The 17,281-nt window shown below is 46.8% G+C and overlaps 1 protein-coding gene across 1 annotated transcript; it reads left to right on the top strand.

The window, feature by feature from the left end:
* Positions 1 to 894: 894 nt before the first annotated feature.
* Positions 895 to 14,326, top strand: LOC308508231 (inactive pancreatic lipase-related protein 1). Its single transcript, XM_081074584.1, has 13 exons — positions 895 to 916; positions 1,046 to 1,094; positions 1,689 to 1,843; positions 2,308 to 2,433; positions 3,979 to 4,113; positions 5,576 to 5,684; positions 6,593 to 6,712; positions 6,813 to 6,932; positions 8,421 to 8,539; positions 9,462 to 9,591; positions 11,134 to 11,242; positions 11,827 to 11,994; positions 14,207 to 14,326. The coding sequence occupies exons 2-13, from the start codon at positions 1,046 to 1,048 to the stop codon at positions 14,268 to 14,270; spliced, it is 1,404 nt and encodes a 467-aa protein (XP_080930710.1). The 5' UTR covers positions 895 to 916; the 3' UTR covers positions 14,271 to 14,326.
* The last annotated feature ends 2,955 nt before the right edge of the window (positions 14,327 to 17,281 follow it).

Genomic DNA, 17,281 nt, shown 5'->3' with positions numbered 1-17,281 from the left:
GAATGCAAACTTCGACAGTGAGGCACATTTAATGTGGGGGTGGGATAGGGCACCAGTGGTATTTGCCATGTGAAGGCTTATCTGCCTGTGTGTGAACTGGCCAAGCTGCTCACAGATGCATGTCTGTGGGTAATTCATGACAGCCTCCCAGGGGCCAAGTCTCATAGGTCAGGTGTGCAAACTTCAGAGGGTCTAGGGAAACTAAACAGATGTGATGTGGTCTGGTGACATGGGCTTTTAGAGGCTCCTAAACCCATCTGTTCAAAATCATATTGGCTAGTAGAATGTTTTAAACCATTACGTTTTGGGTTGGTTCATTACATAGCATTAGATAACTGGGACAAGAAGTTAATGGTGGATTGTGGTCAGAGGCTATTGTGGGGGCTATTGAATTTGTCTCCAAAGCTCATGTCCTCAGGTATTACCCAACTGCCAGAGAAAGACAGAGACAGAGACAGAGAGAGAAGGATTTTCTCAATCCGACACTTCCCTGTACTTTCAGCTATGTGGGGGGCATTTCTACTTACTCTAAGTGACAACTACTACCCTCTATTATTAGAGTTAGCTGCTGTGTCCTTATTGGAACTTGTAAACAATGCAGTGATGAAATAGAAAATTGGAAAGTGGGGCCGACTCAGCTCACAATTACATGCACCGGTACATAGGTACAAAGTTAGGGACTTTGCACCCCCTTTGAACCAACCATTCTTTCATCTTCCCAGACTTGTGGAAAAATAGGACCACAATTATTAATCTTGTTTTGTGTATTTGTGCAGATTAAAATATTAAGTTCACATAGCACGTTTTATCATCAGTCACTGTTTCCTTGAAGTAGCGTCCAAATGATAAGGCCGGAGTATTAAAAAGCCCTGGGCACTGGATCCAGAGGGAGGGAAGGCCTGGAACATCCGACAGGGTAAGTCACCTTTGTTATTCTCCCACCGGCTGTGAAGGAGAGGCAAGGCAAATAGCCTCAAATTCCTGAGAGTCTGCTCATTGCTCTGGTAATGCTTGGTGAGGCTGAAAACATCTGAATTTATTGCAGATGGTGACCATCTGGACAATCGCGCTTTTCCTGCTGGGAGCAGCCAAAGGTGAGAAACAGTGCGCTGGCTCCTTGGGGAGGGGCTTAAACCCAACGGCTTAGCACTGGCCAGAGAAAGCCTTGGCATGACAGGGCTTCCAGCAGCTCCAGACAACTTCAGTTCCCGAGAAAGGCAGATGGGGCTGACACTCTACCTGGGAGTGAGGGGGCAGTTTGAGGGGGACCCACTTCACAGCATCCCCCTACCGTCCTGCCTTCATACCTGGGGTGTCCTAGGCCAGACTCTCGTAGGTAAAGCATTAAACACCTGCCTGAATTAACATATTGACTTATTAGTGCCCGTTATCACATCAGTGAAATAAATAGGTATATCTGAAGAGCTAGGGATGAGACACAGAACTTCGAAGTTTTGATGATGGTTCTAAGTGAGGCACAGTTGGGGGTCTCTATGGGACTCAGTGGTACTTGTCCTAGAGCAGAAGGTGGGCACTGGGGTCCAGAAGAGACTGTGTGGGCCAGAGGTGGGTATCTGCACTGTCTTCAGGCTGTCACCAGGAAGGGGAGTGACCAGGCCTGAGCAGCAGTGATGTCCCAGGTCCCTGCTGAGGAGCTAATCCTTGAGTGAGTCATCCTTTCTCTACAGGAAAAGAAGTTTGCTATGGTAGCCTCGGGTGCTTTTCTGACTCTGAGCCCTGGGGTGGGACTGTAATCAGACCCCTGAAAGTTCTTCCCTGGAGCCCTGAGAAGATTGACACCCGTTTCCAGCTCTACACCAATGAGAACCCAAACACCTTTCAGGTGAGACCTCAGTCATTTTAGCATCTCTATAACCCGCAGACCAGGGGTGTACCCACCTCCTTCATCATATTCTGCCCCACCCCATCCCTCCAGCTGCACCCCAGGCCTAGCCAAGCCTGGACAAAGTAGGTCTTTGGTAAAAAAGTTGGCTTGAATGAATGAATGGTTCACATTTGCCAGAACCTCTAGCTGGTTGTGTGATTCTGATCTGTGGCAAAAACTTACCGAACAACGCTATGAAGGGTAAGACCTTGAGCCACAATACAGGCCCAGTGGAGTCAGGGTTTCTTGACTTGGGGAGGCGGAACAGGAAAAGAGAGGTCAGGGTGGGCTTCATGGAAGAGGTGGCTTTTGTGCTAAACTTTGGAAGTTTGTAGCATTGGCACAGACATACAAGGGGAATAGAGAGAGAGGCCTGAGTGGCTGGGTTGCAAAAATATTCAATCCTTCTGCATCTGTCACAGATTCTACTTCCCTCTGATCCATCAACAATTGAAGCATCGAATTTTCAAACAGATAGGAAGACCCGATTCATCATCCATGGCTTCATAGACAAGGGAGATGAGAGCTGGCTGCTGGATATGTGCAAGGTAGGAACGGGCTCTGATCCCTGTGTCCTACTCTGCTGGCTGCTGCCATTGCTTCCCACTCATGTCCCTGCCTCCCTTTAAGCAATTGCAGTAAATGAGCTCAAAATGCAATTAAATGCCTCTGTTTATGAAAGTAAAAATTCCTTTCCACAGTTCTGGACTATATCTGTAGCCTGAAGCAATGATATTTGCTATGTGGACAAACACTTCCTCATTTCTGGTTAAATCAAGGCTAAATGTTGTCTGCTTCCGTTTTCAGTGAGGGTACTTGGTATTCCTGTAAATGAGGGATTATGTTCTTTTTGTTCAAATCTTTCCCTCGTCCCTGAGAGTCAGAGATGTGTTGCTATGACCACTTATTTGAGAATGGAGAACTAAGATTGACTGGGTGACAAAAAAAAAAAAAAAAAAGGCAGACTAGAAAATGCCAGAACTATATGTAATATAGCATCTGTTGGTCAGAAGAACGAACAATAGACAAACACGCACATGTGTGCATGCAAACACATAGACACAGGTGTATACATTTACACAAATATATGCAGAATATACTGTCATCCTTTCTTTTTATGTGTACACCGATTCACTGTATTTTTCTGACACGTAAGAATTGACCTCAGCATACACATTAATAACTCTGACCTATAATGTCAGCAGGGAAATTGACAAACCCGGGAAATTAAAGTCGTGCTGCGTTTGGCCTTGGTTTACCAAGCATTTAGCTCTTGACGCCTCTGTGTCCCACCATTAATAAGTATCTTAATACATAAACGGTAAGATATAGTTTACACCCAAATTCTTCAGGTTTGTAAGATATTCCTTGGGGTTGCTTTCAACATAAAAATACTGAGGAAACACTTCTTCGTACCTCTGTGTGCGATCACACATATTAGTATTCGTGAAAAGATTTTGAGTGGATTTTGAATTTATAAATTCATTTGAAACTCAAGCTGCTCATGTGTACTGCCTGGAGGAACTTCTAAGGATGTATCGGTTCCTTTACCATCCAGGAAAAAGTTTTTTCTTGCAAAATTCGTCAATCTCTTTTAAATCAGTGCAGTTCTATTTTGCAAATATTTGCAATATCTATTTTGCAAATATCTGCAGGGCGCTTTCTCTATGAAACCCTATGCTTTCCTCACTGTAAAATAGTGATGCTTCCCTCTAATTTTAAGACTTAGCAAATGCCCGGCAGGCTGAGGTGCAGGCAAGCCCAGTATTGGCAGCATTGCCAAGAGGCCGAAAGGAACCTTAGCAGTCAAATCCACGGGGTCATTTAGACACAGGCCACCAGAGATTTCACTTGAGGACTCGAAGGAAACCAGAGAGTGGCCAGCTTTTAACTCATCTGCAAGCAACACAGGGAATTGATTTTCATTTGCCCTGAGGAATGACTACTAATTGACAACAGAACTCCCTAAAGTCTAGTTATCTCAACGCCCCAGCTAAGACAAAACAGCAGCACAGTCAGTCGTAGCCATTAGCAACCGGTTACGTGGTTTCACATGCCCCCATGATAATACTCTGGTGTCTTTCCCACCCCAGAACATGTTCAAGGTGGAGGAGGTGAACTGCATCTGTGTGGACTGGAGGAGAGGCTCCCAGACCACCTACACGCAGGCCGCCAGTAACGTGCGCGTGGTGGGCTCGCAGGTGGCCCAAATGATCAGCATGCTTTCGGTGAGTGGCCGGCTGGGTGGGCTGCTGGGGCGGGCAGCGCCCACTGGGCTCTGGTGGGTAAAGATACAGCTGGGATCATGTATTGAAAGAAGTAGGAAGGATCGATAGTTCTCCTGGGGTCTTACTAGTAAAACCCTGAAATTCACCTTAACAATGGCATGACACACCAGTGGCAGAAAATAAAAAACGGTCAGAGCTAACACTTAGGAGGTAGGGGCTTTTATTATCATCTTCAATGGACAGATAAGAAAACTGAGGTGGGGGGGTGGTGGGGGGGTGGGGGGCACTTAGCTCAGTCAGTTAGAGTGCGGTGCTGATGACACCAAGGTTGCCGGTTCCATCCCCGCATGGGCTACTGTGAGCTGTGCCCTCCTTAAAAAAAAAAAAAAAAAAAAAAAAACTGAGGCCCAGAAACTGTTGTGTTCCCCCACCCCAGAATCATAGAGCAGGTAAATGTAAGAGTTATCTTTTGGGCCCCAAAGCTTCTAGCCCACTACACCAGGTGGGCTCTTTTTGGGGGCAAAACACAACATCTCCAGGGAAAACCCAGTGGAGCTGAAGGGCCGTGTGCACAGCTGGAACGTACCAGTCCTCTGGCCTGCTGTTACAGATCCTGTCATTGCTGGGGCATCTCTTCTGCCACAATCAACTCCGCTGTTTCCTCCTGCCCTGCTCTTCATTTTAGCTAATTCTCTAAGTCTTTCACTCTTTCAGTTACGTCACTAGTTTTTAGTGACTATTTTCTAACCAGATAAAGGTCCCAGCCATTTCTGTTTTATATTTAAAGGGTCTACAAAAGAACCAATTGGTTCTAACTAGTCCTGCACCCCCGCAGAAATCAAAACCCAGGGTGTTTGTACTAGAGGCGCCGTAGACCAATAGACGAGTATATTTGGGCGAAGACCTATCTCTGAGACCAACATGTGCAGGCAACTCGTAGTTCTATGTCTCTTGTTTGTTCATCATTTGTTTGGGGAGTAGTGTCAGGAGCTTTACTAAGAGGTGAAAAGGATGGATGAGGTCCCAGGCCTTGGAGGACCTTACAGGGAAGACTCGACAATAGTGTGTGTTCAGGGTTTGGATGGGGGAGTGCATGGCTTTATGGGAGCACTTGTGGGGGCTCATCCACATGGGGCAGGGGTGGGGCTGATGTGGGCTGCATCCACAGGAGCTGGGTAAGTGTTTGGGGGGATGGACAACCACAGGAAGAGAATTCCAAGCCAGGCCCCAGGATGAGAGACTATGGCATATTTGAAAGTTCCACAAAGGGTTTGGCTAGAGAAGAGTCTAGAAAAATAGGTGTTGAGTCAGGAAAGCTCTGAGACCCTGGCAATGAGTTTGGGCTTGATCCTGAGGACAGTAAGTTACAGAAGGTCTCAGAGGAGGCGGAATACCATTAGGTTTGCACATCACAAAAACCACAGCACAGAAATATCCTGAAAATGCAGTCTTCCCTCTCCAGACAAACCACAACTACTCACCTTCCCAAGTCCACCTCATTGGCCATAGCCTGGGAGCCCATGTGGCTGGAGAGGCAGGAAGCAGGATTCCAGGCCTGGGCAGGATTACAGGTAAGACCCAAGGGGTGGGGCCCCAGGCTGTGTCCCCAGTAACTCCACAATATGGGAAAGACTGCAGCACAGCTCGGAGCTGGCCCAAAGGAGACAGTTTCCCCTTGGCTGTGGCAGATCTGGGGAGAGCCTGCATGGAACATTTCAGGAAGTCCCCCGGAGAGCCCATCTGTGTGGCAGGGGGGTGATGGCTTCACTCCCCTTTGTTTCCCTTTGCTTCTCCCAGCTCTGTCTCCCCCCTCCTCTCTAGATCCAAGTTTTCTGGCAGTGTGGGTTGCTCAGCAGAACTGGGAACCCAGGAAAATGCAGAATAAGGCTGGTATGGACACAAGCAAACATAATGAAGAAAGATCCATACTGTCATTTGTTTTCCCCTTTCTGTTTGAAATCAAAGGAGAGTAGAACATGAAAAGTTCGCTTCCGTTGCCTCTACTGGCAGAAGAAACCCAGCCACCATCACAGCCAAAAGCATTATGTTAACCCAAGCAAGCCTTTCAATTATAACAATAGCAACAAAATATGTCAATATAATAAAGTAATATAATATAATGTAATATAATATAATATAATAAGCATAGATTAAGTGGCTATTTATCCCAAATACTGTGCAAAGTGCTTTGCATTTTCTCGTTTAATCCTCAGAACTGAAGAAACAGGCTCAGGGAAGTGAGGAGCACAGAAATCTATTATATATTTCTTTGCTCGTCTGCCCATCTCTATCCATGCCACTGGAGCCCTCATCAAGACTTTATGTCCTCATGTTCAATACCACAGGCACGGCACTGCCCAATTCCAGGTTATGGCACCCCTTTAGTTGGCAGTGCACAGCCTGAGCAACTGTACACCTTGATTCTGCTCGCGCCCCCAGCTAGGCCCACTGTCTGACGCACTGACCATCTCTCTTTTAGGGTTGGATCCTGTAGAAGCGAGCTTCCAGGGTACTTCTGAAGAGGTTCGACTTGATCCCTCTGATGCTGCATTTGTTGACGTGATTCACACGGACGCAGCTCCCCTGATCCCGTCCCTGGGTGAGGCTCCGTGAGGCTCCAGCCTTGAGCACGTGCAGTTGTGTTGTACTCAGGAGAACCTTGTGTTATAAAAAGCTCATTGCTGTTCCAAACACTTCAGGTTTTGGAACAAGCCAACTGCTGGGTCACCTTGACTTCTTCCCCAATGGAGGAGAGGAGATGCCAGGATGCAAGAAGAATATCTTGTCACAGATTGTGGACCTCGATGGCATCTGGTCAGGTAAAGCCAGAGCACAGTGGGGCATCACCTCCCTGGGCTGAGCAGTGCCATTCCCGTAGCGAATGTTAAAACTGAAAACACCCTGCTCTTTAAAAACATACATTCCCCCTTCGAGACCTTATTTCTGAAAACTGTAGCTATGTATCAGTTGTTACATCTAAGCTCTACTGATTTTGTACTTCCTTAAAACATTGCTATGGGTGTCCTGGTTGTACAAGCAACAAAGAATTGCAAAACCGTTGCTTAAAAAGCTATAACTCCAACAATCAGTTGGTAGATACACATAACAAAGAAAAGAAAACCCTTCAAAGTAAACATCCTGACTCTAACTAAGAGTGTGTCTGCCAATTTCTCCCTTGGGAGTCAGTGACATAGTTCAGGCTTATGCAACTGGCTCCATTTCAGTAGCCAAAATGAAAATGTTTCCAATACTTTCCCTGGTAAAGCCGCTTGCCCAATGAGCGTCACCACTCCTCAGTGTTGGATCAACAATGAGAAGCAATCACAGGTAAGAAAGGTTAGAGTGAGACTGCTATTCAAGGTGGTTACTCTTTATCATTGATCAGGCGCACCTGGGATAAAGGGCCTCCTTTAGACACAGCTCTGACTCTGTATTTAATAAGATTAAAAGGACAATGGAGAGGTGAATTTTTCAGCCAAACTCGTCATTTGGCACCACACAGGTCAAAACCCTTCATGGTCTGACCAGATCTAATGAGCAGATATTTTTATTGAATTCAATCAAAATGGCTTGGCAAGTATGGACACCATCGAGGCAAATATTAAAGATGACTTCCATGTTTGTCGTTTACATCCTTACGAGAGTTTGCGTGGACAGGGTAGCTCAAACTCTCCATGAGTAATGGGCAAACAAGTTCAGACCAAGTCTAGAAGGTATGCTGTGACATCTGTCACTTGCCAGGAGTTGTGGAAGCCAAGAAAGATTATAAGGTGTGAGGTGCTATGAGATATAAAGCCACCTAAATATATATAAAGCCACCTAAAGCTACTTAACCCTCCTTTTTATGTGCCTGAAAATGTTGTCACCCTGCTTTTATCATGTCTGGGAGGTCAATGTCACATCTACTTGTGTCTTCGAGGCCCTCCAGCCTGGTCCCTGGGTTCCAGGATAGCACAGAGGTTAAAGTCATGGACTCAAGAACTAGATGGGCTTGGGTTTAATTCCCAGCTCTGCCATTTACTAACCATAATCTGAAATCTGAGTCTGTCATCTATAGATCTTCCTATAATTAGGGGTAGGATGGTAAGGATGACATGGACAATACATATAAAGTTTTCAGAATGTTGCTCAGCACACAGAAAGCACCCTCTATATGTTAGCTGTCATTAATGTGGCAGGATTTGGGACTTGTCATAAATTTCTGAAAATTCAGTCCAATTTTAGAACCATCCCACTTGGAGGGAGAGGCAGAGAAGTTGTCAGCAGCCGCCGACCACCTGTGCAGACTTCTTGCTTTGTTTCTCCAGGAACCCGGGACTTTGTGGCTTGCAATCACCTAAGAAGCTACAAGTATTACTCAGAGAGCATCCTCAATCCTGATGGGTTCACTGCGTTCCCCTGCAATTCCTACAAGAACTTTAAGTCTGTAAGTTATTGTCCTGCCTAATTCCACTGGAGGACACTTGGCCAGCTGTGTTTGGAATTTGTAGTAGCTTATCACCAGGTTCTGACCATCCCCTACTTATTATGTATCGCCCCTCAGAGTTCATGGTCCTGCGGAGTGCAGGAAAAAAGAACTTTAGGCAGGAGGTGGCTAGAATTCTAGATGAGTCCTGTGGATGAGGAAGACTCTGGGAAATTAGAAAAAATAAAAACAGCAGTCAATTCAATGATCTCGGAGGTGTCCTGCAGGGGGCATCATTGGAATCTGACTTGTAAAATCATAGAGTTTCAAAGAGGAGGAATGCACATGCCTGGCCAGGGCAGCACAAGAATAGAAGAATGTGTGAGAGACAAACTCACATGCAAAAGAGAAGAAAAGATGAATGCTGGGGTTCTACATGCCAGGCTGAACTTTGAGCCTGTGTAGCCAGCAACAAGGGAGAGATGGAGGAATGACATGCTGGAGCCTGCCTGCCCTGGCTCGTGGAGCCAGTGAGAGCAATCTCTCCCCAACTCCATATTCAGTAACATTATGTTGGTAGCCTGAAATTGGCCACAGTCAGAGTATTTACACCACAAAATTGGTAAACGCTGCAATCAGGGTTTTGTGTCCCAGAGTCAGCTATTAATTGTTCACCAGCATATCATTCTATGGAAGATACAACGGATCTAACCTGGGGCCCGGTATTTTCTAGCTATGGCCATCAATGTTTTCTAAAACTCCCCATGCAATTCTAATGTGATGTGCGCCAGGCTTGGGAACCCCATCCTGGATGAAGGTAACTTAGAGATCCTCTGTTCCAGTCTCCTTCCGGTTACAAGTAAGGAAGCTCAGAGGGTATGAAAATTGCTGCCCCAGATGTATGGATCTTAAAATGACTAATCCATCTATCTCTTCTCATTAGAACAAGTGCTTCCCCTGTCCAGATGAAGGGTGCCCGCAGATGGGGCATTATGCTGATAAATTTGCTGGCAAGGCAGTTAAGGAGCAGCAAAAATACTTCCTGAACACAGGCGATTCCAGCAAATTTGCCCGTAAGTTGCACTTTGACTTCCCCTTCCAGGTAAAGAAAGTTTAGTTTCCATTATAAACGAAGGGCTTGTCTCTAACCATCTTTATTGTCTTAGAAAGAGGACACATCTAACCCAAATGATCCCATGTAAGACTCTACTGGGGATTTAGAAAGAGTCTGCATCTCTCCCATTTTATTTCGATGGCATGAAATGTATGGAAGCAAATAGTATTGCTAATGGAATAATAGTCATTTACATGTCTTTGTGTCATTTCCCCTGAATTTTTACCACTCCACAGTCCCTTTCATATTTAAGTTTGTGTCATATGCACCTGTTATTTTATTCATCCAGCAAACATTTCTTTGATACCAGCTCTTTGCTGGCCTGGGCCCCTTAAGAAGCCCAACTCCAATCTCCGCACCCCTCCCCCACCCCCATCCATGTGCACCTGTTGCCCAGGAGCTGCCCCTTTGGTGGAGGGTGGGTGGGAATCAGAAAAGGATGACATCTCTCAAACACCTGCTGGATGGACTAGGGCATAGGGTAAAGACGGGGCAAGTTTGGGCCACTTTGTGCCACTCTGCCCTATGATAGCTCCTTAAGATACTACACTGTACAAAAGAGACTGTATTATATAAATACATGAATATAATACATGTCTTATATAGATAAGACAGGTTTATTGAGGCATAATTTTTATACAGCAAAATTTACCCTTTTTAGTGGAGTTCTATGAGTTTTGACAAATAGTCATGTAGCCACCTCCTCAATCAAGATATGGAATATTTTCATCACCATATACATATTTTTAAAAGGACGTTAGTTAATCCTTCCACTGATGTACTGATGCACGAAATACTTGCTCATGTTTTAACAACAAATTAAACATTCAAAGCCGTCTATTATTAATTCCTCAACCAACATTTATTTATGGACCACACCCCCCACACACTAGACACGGGGGATGGGGGATACAGGAATGAACAAGACACTTTGCACATGACCTTTATAACCCAGCAGAGAAGACAGAAACTGGGCCAGCAGTTACAAGCTGGCTCGTACTGCATGAGTCCTGGGGGTGCAGAGATAAGGGGCTCATAGGACCACACTCCTGAGCTACATTCCCAAACGTGGGACAAGCCCTTCTTTCCTCTCTTTTCACCTTAACTCATTGTACCATCATTCTAGAGCAGAAATGTCCAACAGAACTTGCTGCAATGATAGAAATGTTCTGTGTTGTCCTGTATAGTAGTTGTTAGCCCATGTGGCAAGTTAGCATTTGAAATCTGGCTAGTGAAACTGAGGCACTAAAATTTTTTTTTAATTGCATGTAAATGTAAGCAGCCACATGTGGCTTGTGGCCCCTTTACTGGGCAGTGCAGATCGGGAGGGGGACACTGCTATATCTGAATTTCCCCTTAGGACCTAGTTTGAGCTGTAGATGAACATGTAGAATATCTTATACGTTGATGCCTCATTGTAAGGGACAGGGACAGGAATCTGAAATTTGGGTCAACTCTTTGGTACATGAATAAACTGAGCTCTTTCCCGTCCCCTGTGCAGGCTGGAGATACGGGGTTTCCGTCACACTCTCTGGAAGAACTGTCACCGGTCAGGTCAAAGTTTCTTTGTTTGGAAATAAGGGGAACACTCACCAATATGACATCTTCAGGTAAATTTCCTATTTTAGCGCCACATCTCATTTGACGATTTACACAGCCTTCAAATCCATGCACTTAGGGTAACACTCATTATCTTCTCATCTATCAATGGATTTTAAGTTCTTTTCTTTGTGTACTGAAGTTAATTTCAGACTTCTGCTAACAATTTTTCTTTTCTCTATTATTTAATTATTTCTCAGTAGACCAGATTTTTTTAAAAAAATAAATCTAATTATTACCCCAAATATCATGTTTTCTAATTTGCATAGTAACATGTGCTTGTTGTATTAAACTAAGTGGATAACTTGTTACAATACAAATAATTCTTCCATAAAAAATGATATAAAGGAATTATATCATTTTCTATAAGAGTTTTGAAGAGAAATTAACTTGAGTTTGAGTAAACAATATTTAACAATATTTAAACAATACTTAAATATTGTAAATAACATAATAGTTTGATGGTCTGGCTTTTCCATTTCTCCATCCTTTATTTGAGAATGAATTTTGAAAAATAATCTCATTCCTCCAGAGTAGAAAAGAGTGGCATGGCTTTACATGGTTGTTAGAAGTTGTTTCTATTTCTCTGTGTCAGGGGGATTCTCAAACCAGGCTCCACCCATTCCGCTGAGTTTGATGCCGAGCTGGATGTTGGAACAATTGAGAAAGTCAAGTTCCTTTGGAATAACAACGTGGTAAACCCCACCCTCCCCAAAGTGGGTGCAGCCAAGATCACTGTGCAAAAGGGAGAGGAGAAGACAGTGTATGTATCTTGGCTGGCTTGTGCCTGAGGATATTTGTACAGATTCCTGTTTGTAATGAAAACTCACCCCAGAAAGTCAGTTACGGTTCAGTAAGAAAAGCCAAGAAAATCAACCCGTCTGGGGCCCTTTCTCCCCAGCAAACAAACAGCTGACAGGGAGCATAAACCAGTTCTGCTGGGTGCACCTTACTGAGTGTTCTCCCCCCTGTCTGTGTGGGGTACAGAAGATAGGATCCCCTTCCCACCTCCAGCCTGCACATGGCTCCCCTCCAGTCTGCTCGGTGCTGTGCTCTAGTTGACAGGACCTTTCTCCGTTGACCACCTGGTGGTGCCAGCTCCTCTTGTCTTCCCTGCGATAGTTTGGGGAGTAAAAAGCTGAATCTGTCAAACTATTCAAATAATTTTGCTCTTATGAAAACAGCCAATAAGTACCATTTTAAAAAATCATCGTCATCATCAGGAGGCTAAAGAAAATCAAGATTTTGTTCCAATCTCTTCTCAGATCCCCCTCACATTAGTCACCTCATTGGGCTTTCAACCCCTACTAAGGAATATGCTGACTAGAAGTCCCTTTAATGATATTGTATTAAAAGAGAAATGTAGCACTCCCCATCTTTATTCCCCCCCTTTCCTTTCTCTCTGACTTTATTAAATACCTACTGTATGCCCAACAAATAGGAGGGGATACAAAGACAGAGTCTGTCTCAAGGAGTTTACCATGCTGTTTACCAGCTGTTGAGAAAAATTAGACTCATGGATGAAAGATCAAATGGCAGAATACAGAACTCGCCAGGAAGTGCCCAAAGAGAGTGGCTGAGGAGGAAGGCAGAGGGCCCATGGAGGCAGTGATGGAGGGGAGGGAGCCACGAGGCATCTCTTGGGCTGAGGGATTGCAACTGGGAAGGGCACCAGCAGTGTGTGAGGGGCAGGGGAAGACCCGGCTGCTGACAGCAGAGCTCAAGGTGCAGAGAACCCGAAATACAATTGGAGGTTACTGCGAGGGCTTCAAGGAAGGACAAGAGAAATACAAAAAAAAAAAAAAGTGGGGAGGGCCAGTGAAGATAAGTGAGGAAACTGGGCAAAGCGTCAGAGCTCAAAAGTGGTGAGGCCTGAGAGCAGCCCATGGTTCTTAGAAGAGCCGTAATGATAACCACTTATGTCTACATGGGTTGTTGTTGTTTTTTTATTAATTGTAAAGTTGTTTACATTGATTGTTATGAGATCCTGCAATATTGACGTGAGGGTCTCAGCAATCATGGGAGAGAGCAGTGCCCTTTTCTACAAATGAAGACACCAATGCTAAGCCTCAAGTAACTAGCCCCCCGTCACCTATGGGAGGCAGGGAGGAGAGAGCCCAAGGGGAAAGCCAGGTCTGAAAGGCAAGGTCAAGAGAGGTTTGAAGTGGACTCTACCCTAGAAACTGTGGACTCTGGCATCAAAGAGACCTGTGTTTGCATCTTGGTTCTTTCACTTATTAACTGTGCCTCAGTTTCCTCTCCTATAATATGGGACTCATAATACCGTGTTTCCCCGAAAATAAGACCGGGTCTTATATTCATTTTTGCTCCATTAGGGCTTATTTTCAGGGGATGTCTTATTTTTTCCATGTACAACAATCTACTTTTATTCAAATACAGTCATGTCATCTTCTTCTGGAACCTGGTCATCACGTACTAAAGGCGTCCGTCTGGCTGACGATCTTAACGGGGGCTTATTTTCGGGGAAACACGGTCATCCCTCCTCACACCAAGTGAAGTTTGCACAAGTGGATCACTTAGTGTTGTTGCCTGTGACTCATAAGAGCTCAATACACTGCAGCTACTGTACTGTTTAGTCAGGTCCCCAGAATGGCTGAGCCAAGAGTGGGCCCACCTGTAAACCCATCTGCCGTGTTTATGGAGGGTCCGCACGTACTTGTGGAGAAGGAGAGCAGGTTAGGTCTAGTCGCTGCCCCAAGGAGCCCACCGTCCTGTTGGACAGAGTCCTCAGACACCGGGGCTACTTATTATGAGCAACAGTCAACCTCGTCCCAGGGCCCAGCTACCCTGTCACACGGGCAGCCCAGAGGCAATCAGTTCCCCAGCAACTGGTTGAAGCCCAGTGCTTCCCTCATTACTTTTGAATCGTAAATCGGCCAATACCTGTGCTTAATAACTCCAGTCACCAGGTAAGGATTTCCAACACTTACAAAGGATTCGTTTTTTCTCCACAGGCACAGCTTCTGTAGCAAGGATACTGTGAGAGAAGACGTACTGCTCACTCTTACGCCCTGTTAAACTCCAGGCACAATGTAGTCGCTGTGTTAACATCAATAAAATCCACTGATGCACCTACATGCTCCGTCTGTAGCCGATGTCAGCTGCCCCCGGTGGGGACATTTGGGAACTGTCCTGAGCACGTCAATATATCTGGGTTTCTTCCCTCTGACACCTGACCACACACACGTTCTGTCCCAGCTTCTTGGTCCTCATGCCGAGTGTCTTCTCCTCACCTAGGAAGTGGCCCCAAACAGCAGAACGAGAGTGTGGGTGTCTGGGGCATCCACAGAGCCCTGAGCCCCGCCTCTCATCTGACGGGTGAGGGCGCTGTGGCTCAGATTGAGGGAGTCGGCTGTTTGAGCACAGAGAATGAATCGGTGTCCGGTCAGCACGAGGGTCGGTCCCCTGACTCGACTCCAGGGCTTCTCCCTGACTACCATCACCTTGGGGGATCGTGGAAAGGCCGTGCTATGATATGGTCGTGAACTTTCTGGTGCTGGGATCACTCGGTGGGGTGTAAGGTGCTCCAGCATCCAGAGACTGTGGTGGGCACATTTGCAGAGCATGGACAGGCTCCAGCCCCCTCTCGCCTGGGCCGGGGCTGGCTCAGAACCCTCTCTCTGTCTGCCGGGCAGGCGCCATCCCAGGGCAGGGCCCGGCACTGAGGAAGGATGGCTTCTGAGAGAAATACCCAATGCAGGTCCTCACTGAGGGGGATTTTTTGGCCATTCTATGGTCTGAAGCCACTGGGGAGCCCTCAGCCAGTCAGACTTGAACGTGGGTTCCACCCACACAGGTGTTCTTCACCTGGAGGGGAGGGAGGGTGTTCTTTAAAGTGGCCCAGCCTGTCCCATGATTGTCCCTAGGGGGCTGTACAGGACTGGGAAGGTCACCAACTCCCCCAAGCGCCTCCCCTCTTGGTCACCAGAGCTCACATCTCACCACAGCAGTTTCAGGGCCCGGCCCCTGTTCCTAACTGTCAGCGCACGTCAAACTATTATTGAGCTTCAACCTTGAGTGTGAGGAAGTTCCAGATTGTTCCTTGAAAGCAGATGTTGTGATTAGGATGAAAGAAACGACTGTGTGTAGCAAGGGCCTTATGTGAAGGGCGCGAGGTGAGTGCGTAATGAACAGCGGTGATAACGAGGGTAGGTGGGGCAGCGGGCAGCAGTGAGCGGAGCCCAGGGTGGCGCCCCCTTGTCAGTTTTGCCCAGCACTGGTTCAAGGCCCGGGCAAGGTAACATCATGTTGGCAAAGCTCAGTCAGTGGAATGTAGACTCTGCCGACACCACTAAACACCGCCTCTGTGCCAGGCACTGGAATGAGAGGAAAGCACACTCAGTAGGAGGCACAGCCGTAGGAGGGAATCCAGTACATAAATAAACACCTCCGTGCTGTCTGATACATGCAAACAGCAAGGTATGTCCCAGGACAGGGTTGCCCAGAAGAGGGGGGAGCAAGACGAAGGCTCCGTAGATCCATTGGTTCTAAGCCCAGACTTACAGGGAGACGTCCTACTCAATGCAGGCTAGGAGGCCAGCTAAGAGGAAGAGGTCCCTGAAGATATCCAGGCAAGTGGTGACAGGCCTGTATGAGGACAGTGAGTGGAACCAAGACATAATGGAGGGGGCTCGACTGATTGGCCATGGGTGACAGCCCTTCTCCCTGATCAAGGACAGGCTGTCTCAACTATTTCCCAGACTAACAGGTATGGCCGATGACTTGGGGGAAACAATTTAAAAACTTGGGGGAAACAATTTAAAAACAGGGAGGAACCTGAAAACAGTATGCAGCACAGAAGGAGGAAGCCAGTTGGGGGAGGCTCCCTAAGCTGTTGGCTACACCACAAACACTCAGCAGAGGCACTGCCCTCAGCCTCAGGGTGACCTGTGGCGACCGGCGTGACCTGGGTCTTGACCACAGGTACAGTGGTGGCCATATGCTCCAGAAGCAGGGGAGGCAGCCGATGGAGACCAAGCTGGAGTGGGGCCAGGTTCCTGCTCTCTCCTCCCATGCCCCTTTGCTCGAATGAACAATGTCCTTTTATCAGATGTGCAACTGAAGGAAACTGCAGGTTCCAACGTCACTGCCATGGACCTTGGCTACTTATCAGTGTGGCCATCACACCTCCACTTCCGGACACGGCTGTGGAATCCAAGCTCAGCTCCGTACATCATGACCCTGACACACAGGTCTGGGAGATGGGGAGTTTGGGGCTCTCTGTGGTTATTCAGGGGTGCACCTGCAGTGTCTCTGTGGCCCTGGCCAAATCTGGTCAAGTTTCCAGATCTCAGAGGCTGCATGGGGCAAGTTTGATTGGGCTTTGTTTTTTTAAATACCAAAAGTGGCATATTGCGCAGAATGCATATGGATACAGCCTTTGGAGCAATGAAAATATGCCACATTCATATTCAATTTAGTGACATAAAATTCAGAGAAACATTCCATCTGGTTGGAAGCTCTAGAAAAGGCACTGAGCTGGCAGTCAGGCTGCTGGTCAGCCCCGGTGGCCTCGGGCAAGGGATTTCCACCTCTTTGGGCCTCAGCTTTCCATCAATAAAATAGAGGCCAGCCCTGCCTTCCTGGTCTTGTTGTATTAAGGCTCTAACAAGCGAATCAACAGCACCATGGGAATAGAAGTCTCTAGTCTAAGTCAGTGTGCAGTAAGGTGAGCAAGGCAACCTGAGGAGTGGCACCACAGTCCGGCCCCAGGCCCAAAGGTACAAGAAGGCGGTAGGCACACAGAGTGTTGGGTCCCTGGACCCACAGTCGTGCTTGCTAAGGTGGCCTCATGTGCACCCAACCCAGACCCCACAGTGTGAGGCTGGCCCTGACCGCTGGGGTATCCAAGAGCTCAAGGAACTAGCAGATGAATGCTCCATCCTGACAGAATCACCTCAGGTATTAAATGAAAAAACAAAGGGGAGAATCCCAGGTCCCCTCCACCCCCAGACTGATTCAAGAACCCCCCTGGGCACAGGCCTTTTTTCAAAGCCCTCAGGTGATGCCCCAGGTGCAGCTCCACCTCG

The sequence above is a fragment of the Rhinolophus hipposideros genome, assembly GCF_964194185.1.
Source record: "Rhinolophus hipposideros genome assembly, chromosome: 15".
NCBI lineage: Eukaryota > Metazoa > Chordata > Mammalia > Chiroptera > Rhinolophidae > Rhinolophus > Rhinolophus hipposideros.
Note: the sequence above shows the minus strand (reverse complement) of the source record. Positions and strands in the feature narration are given on the sequence as shown.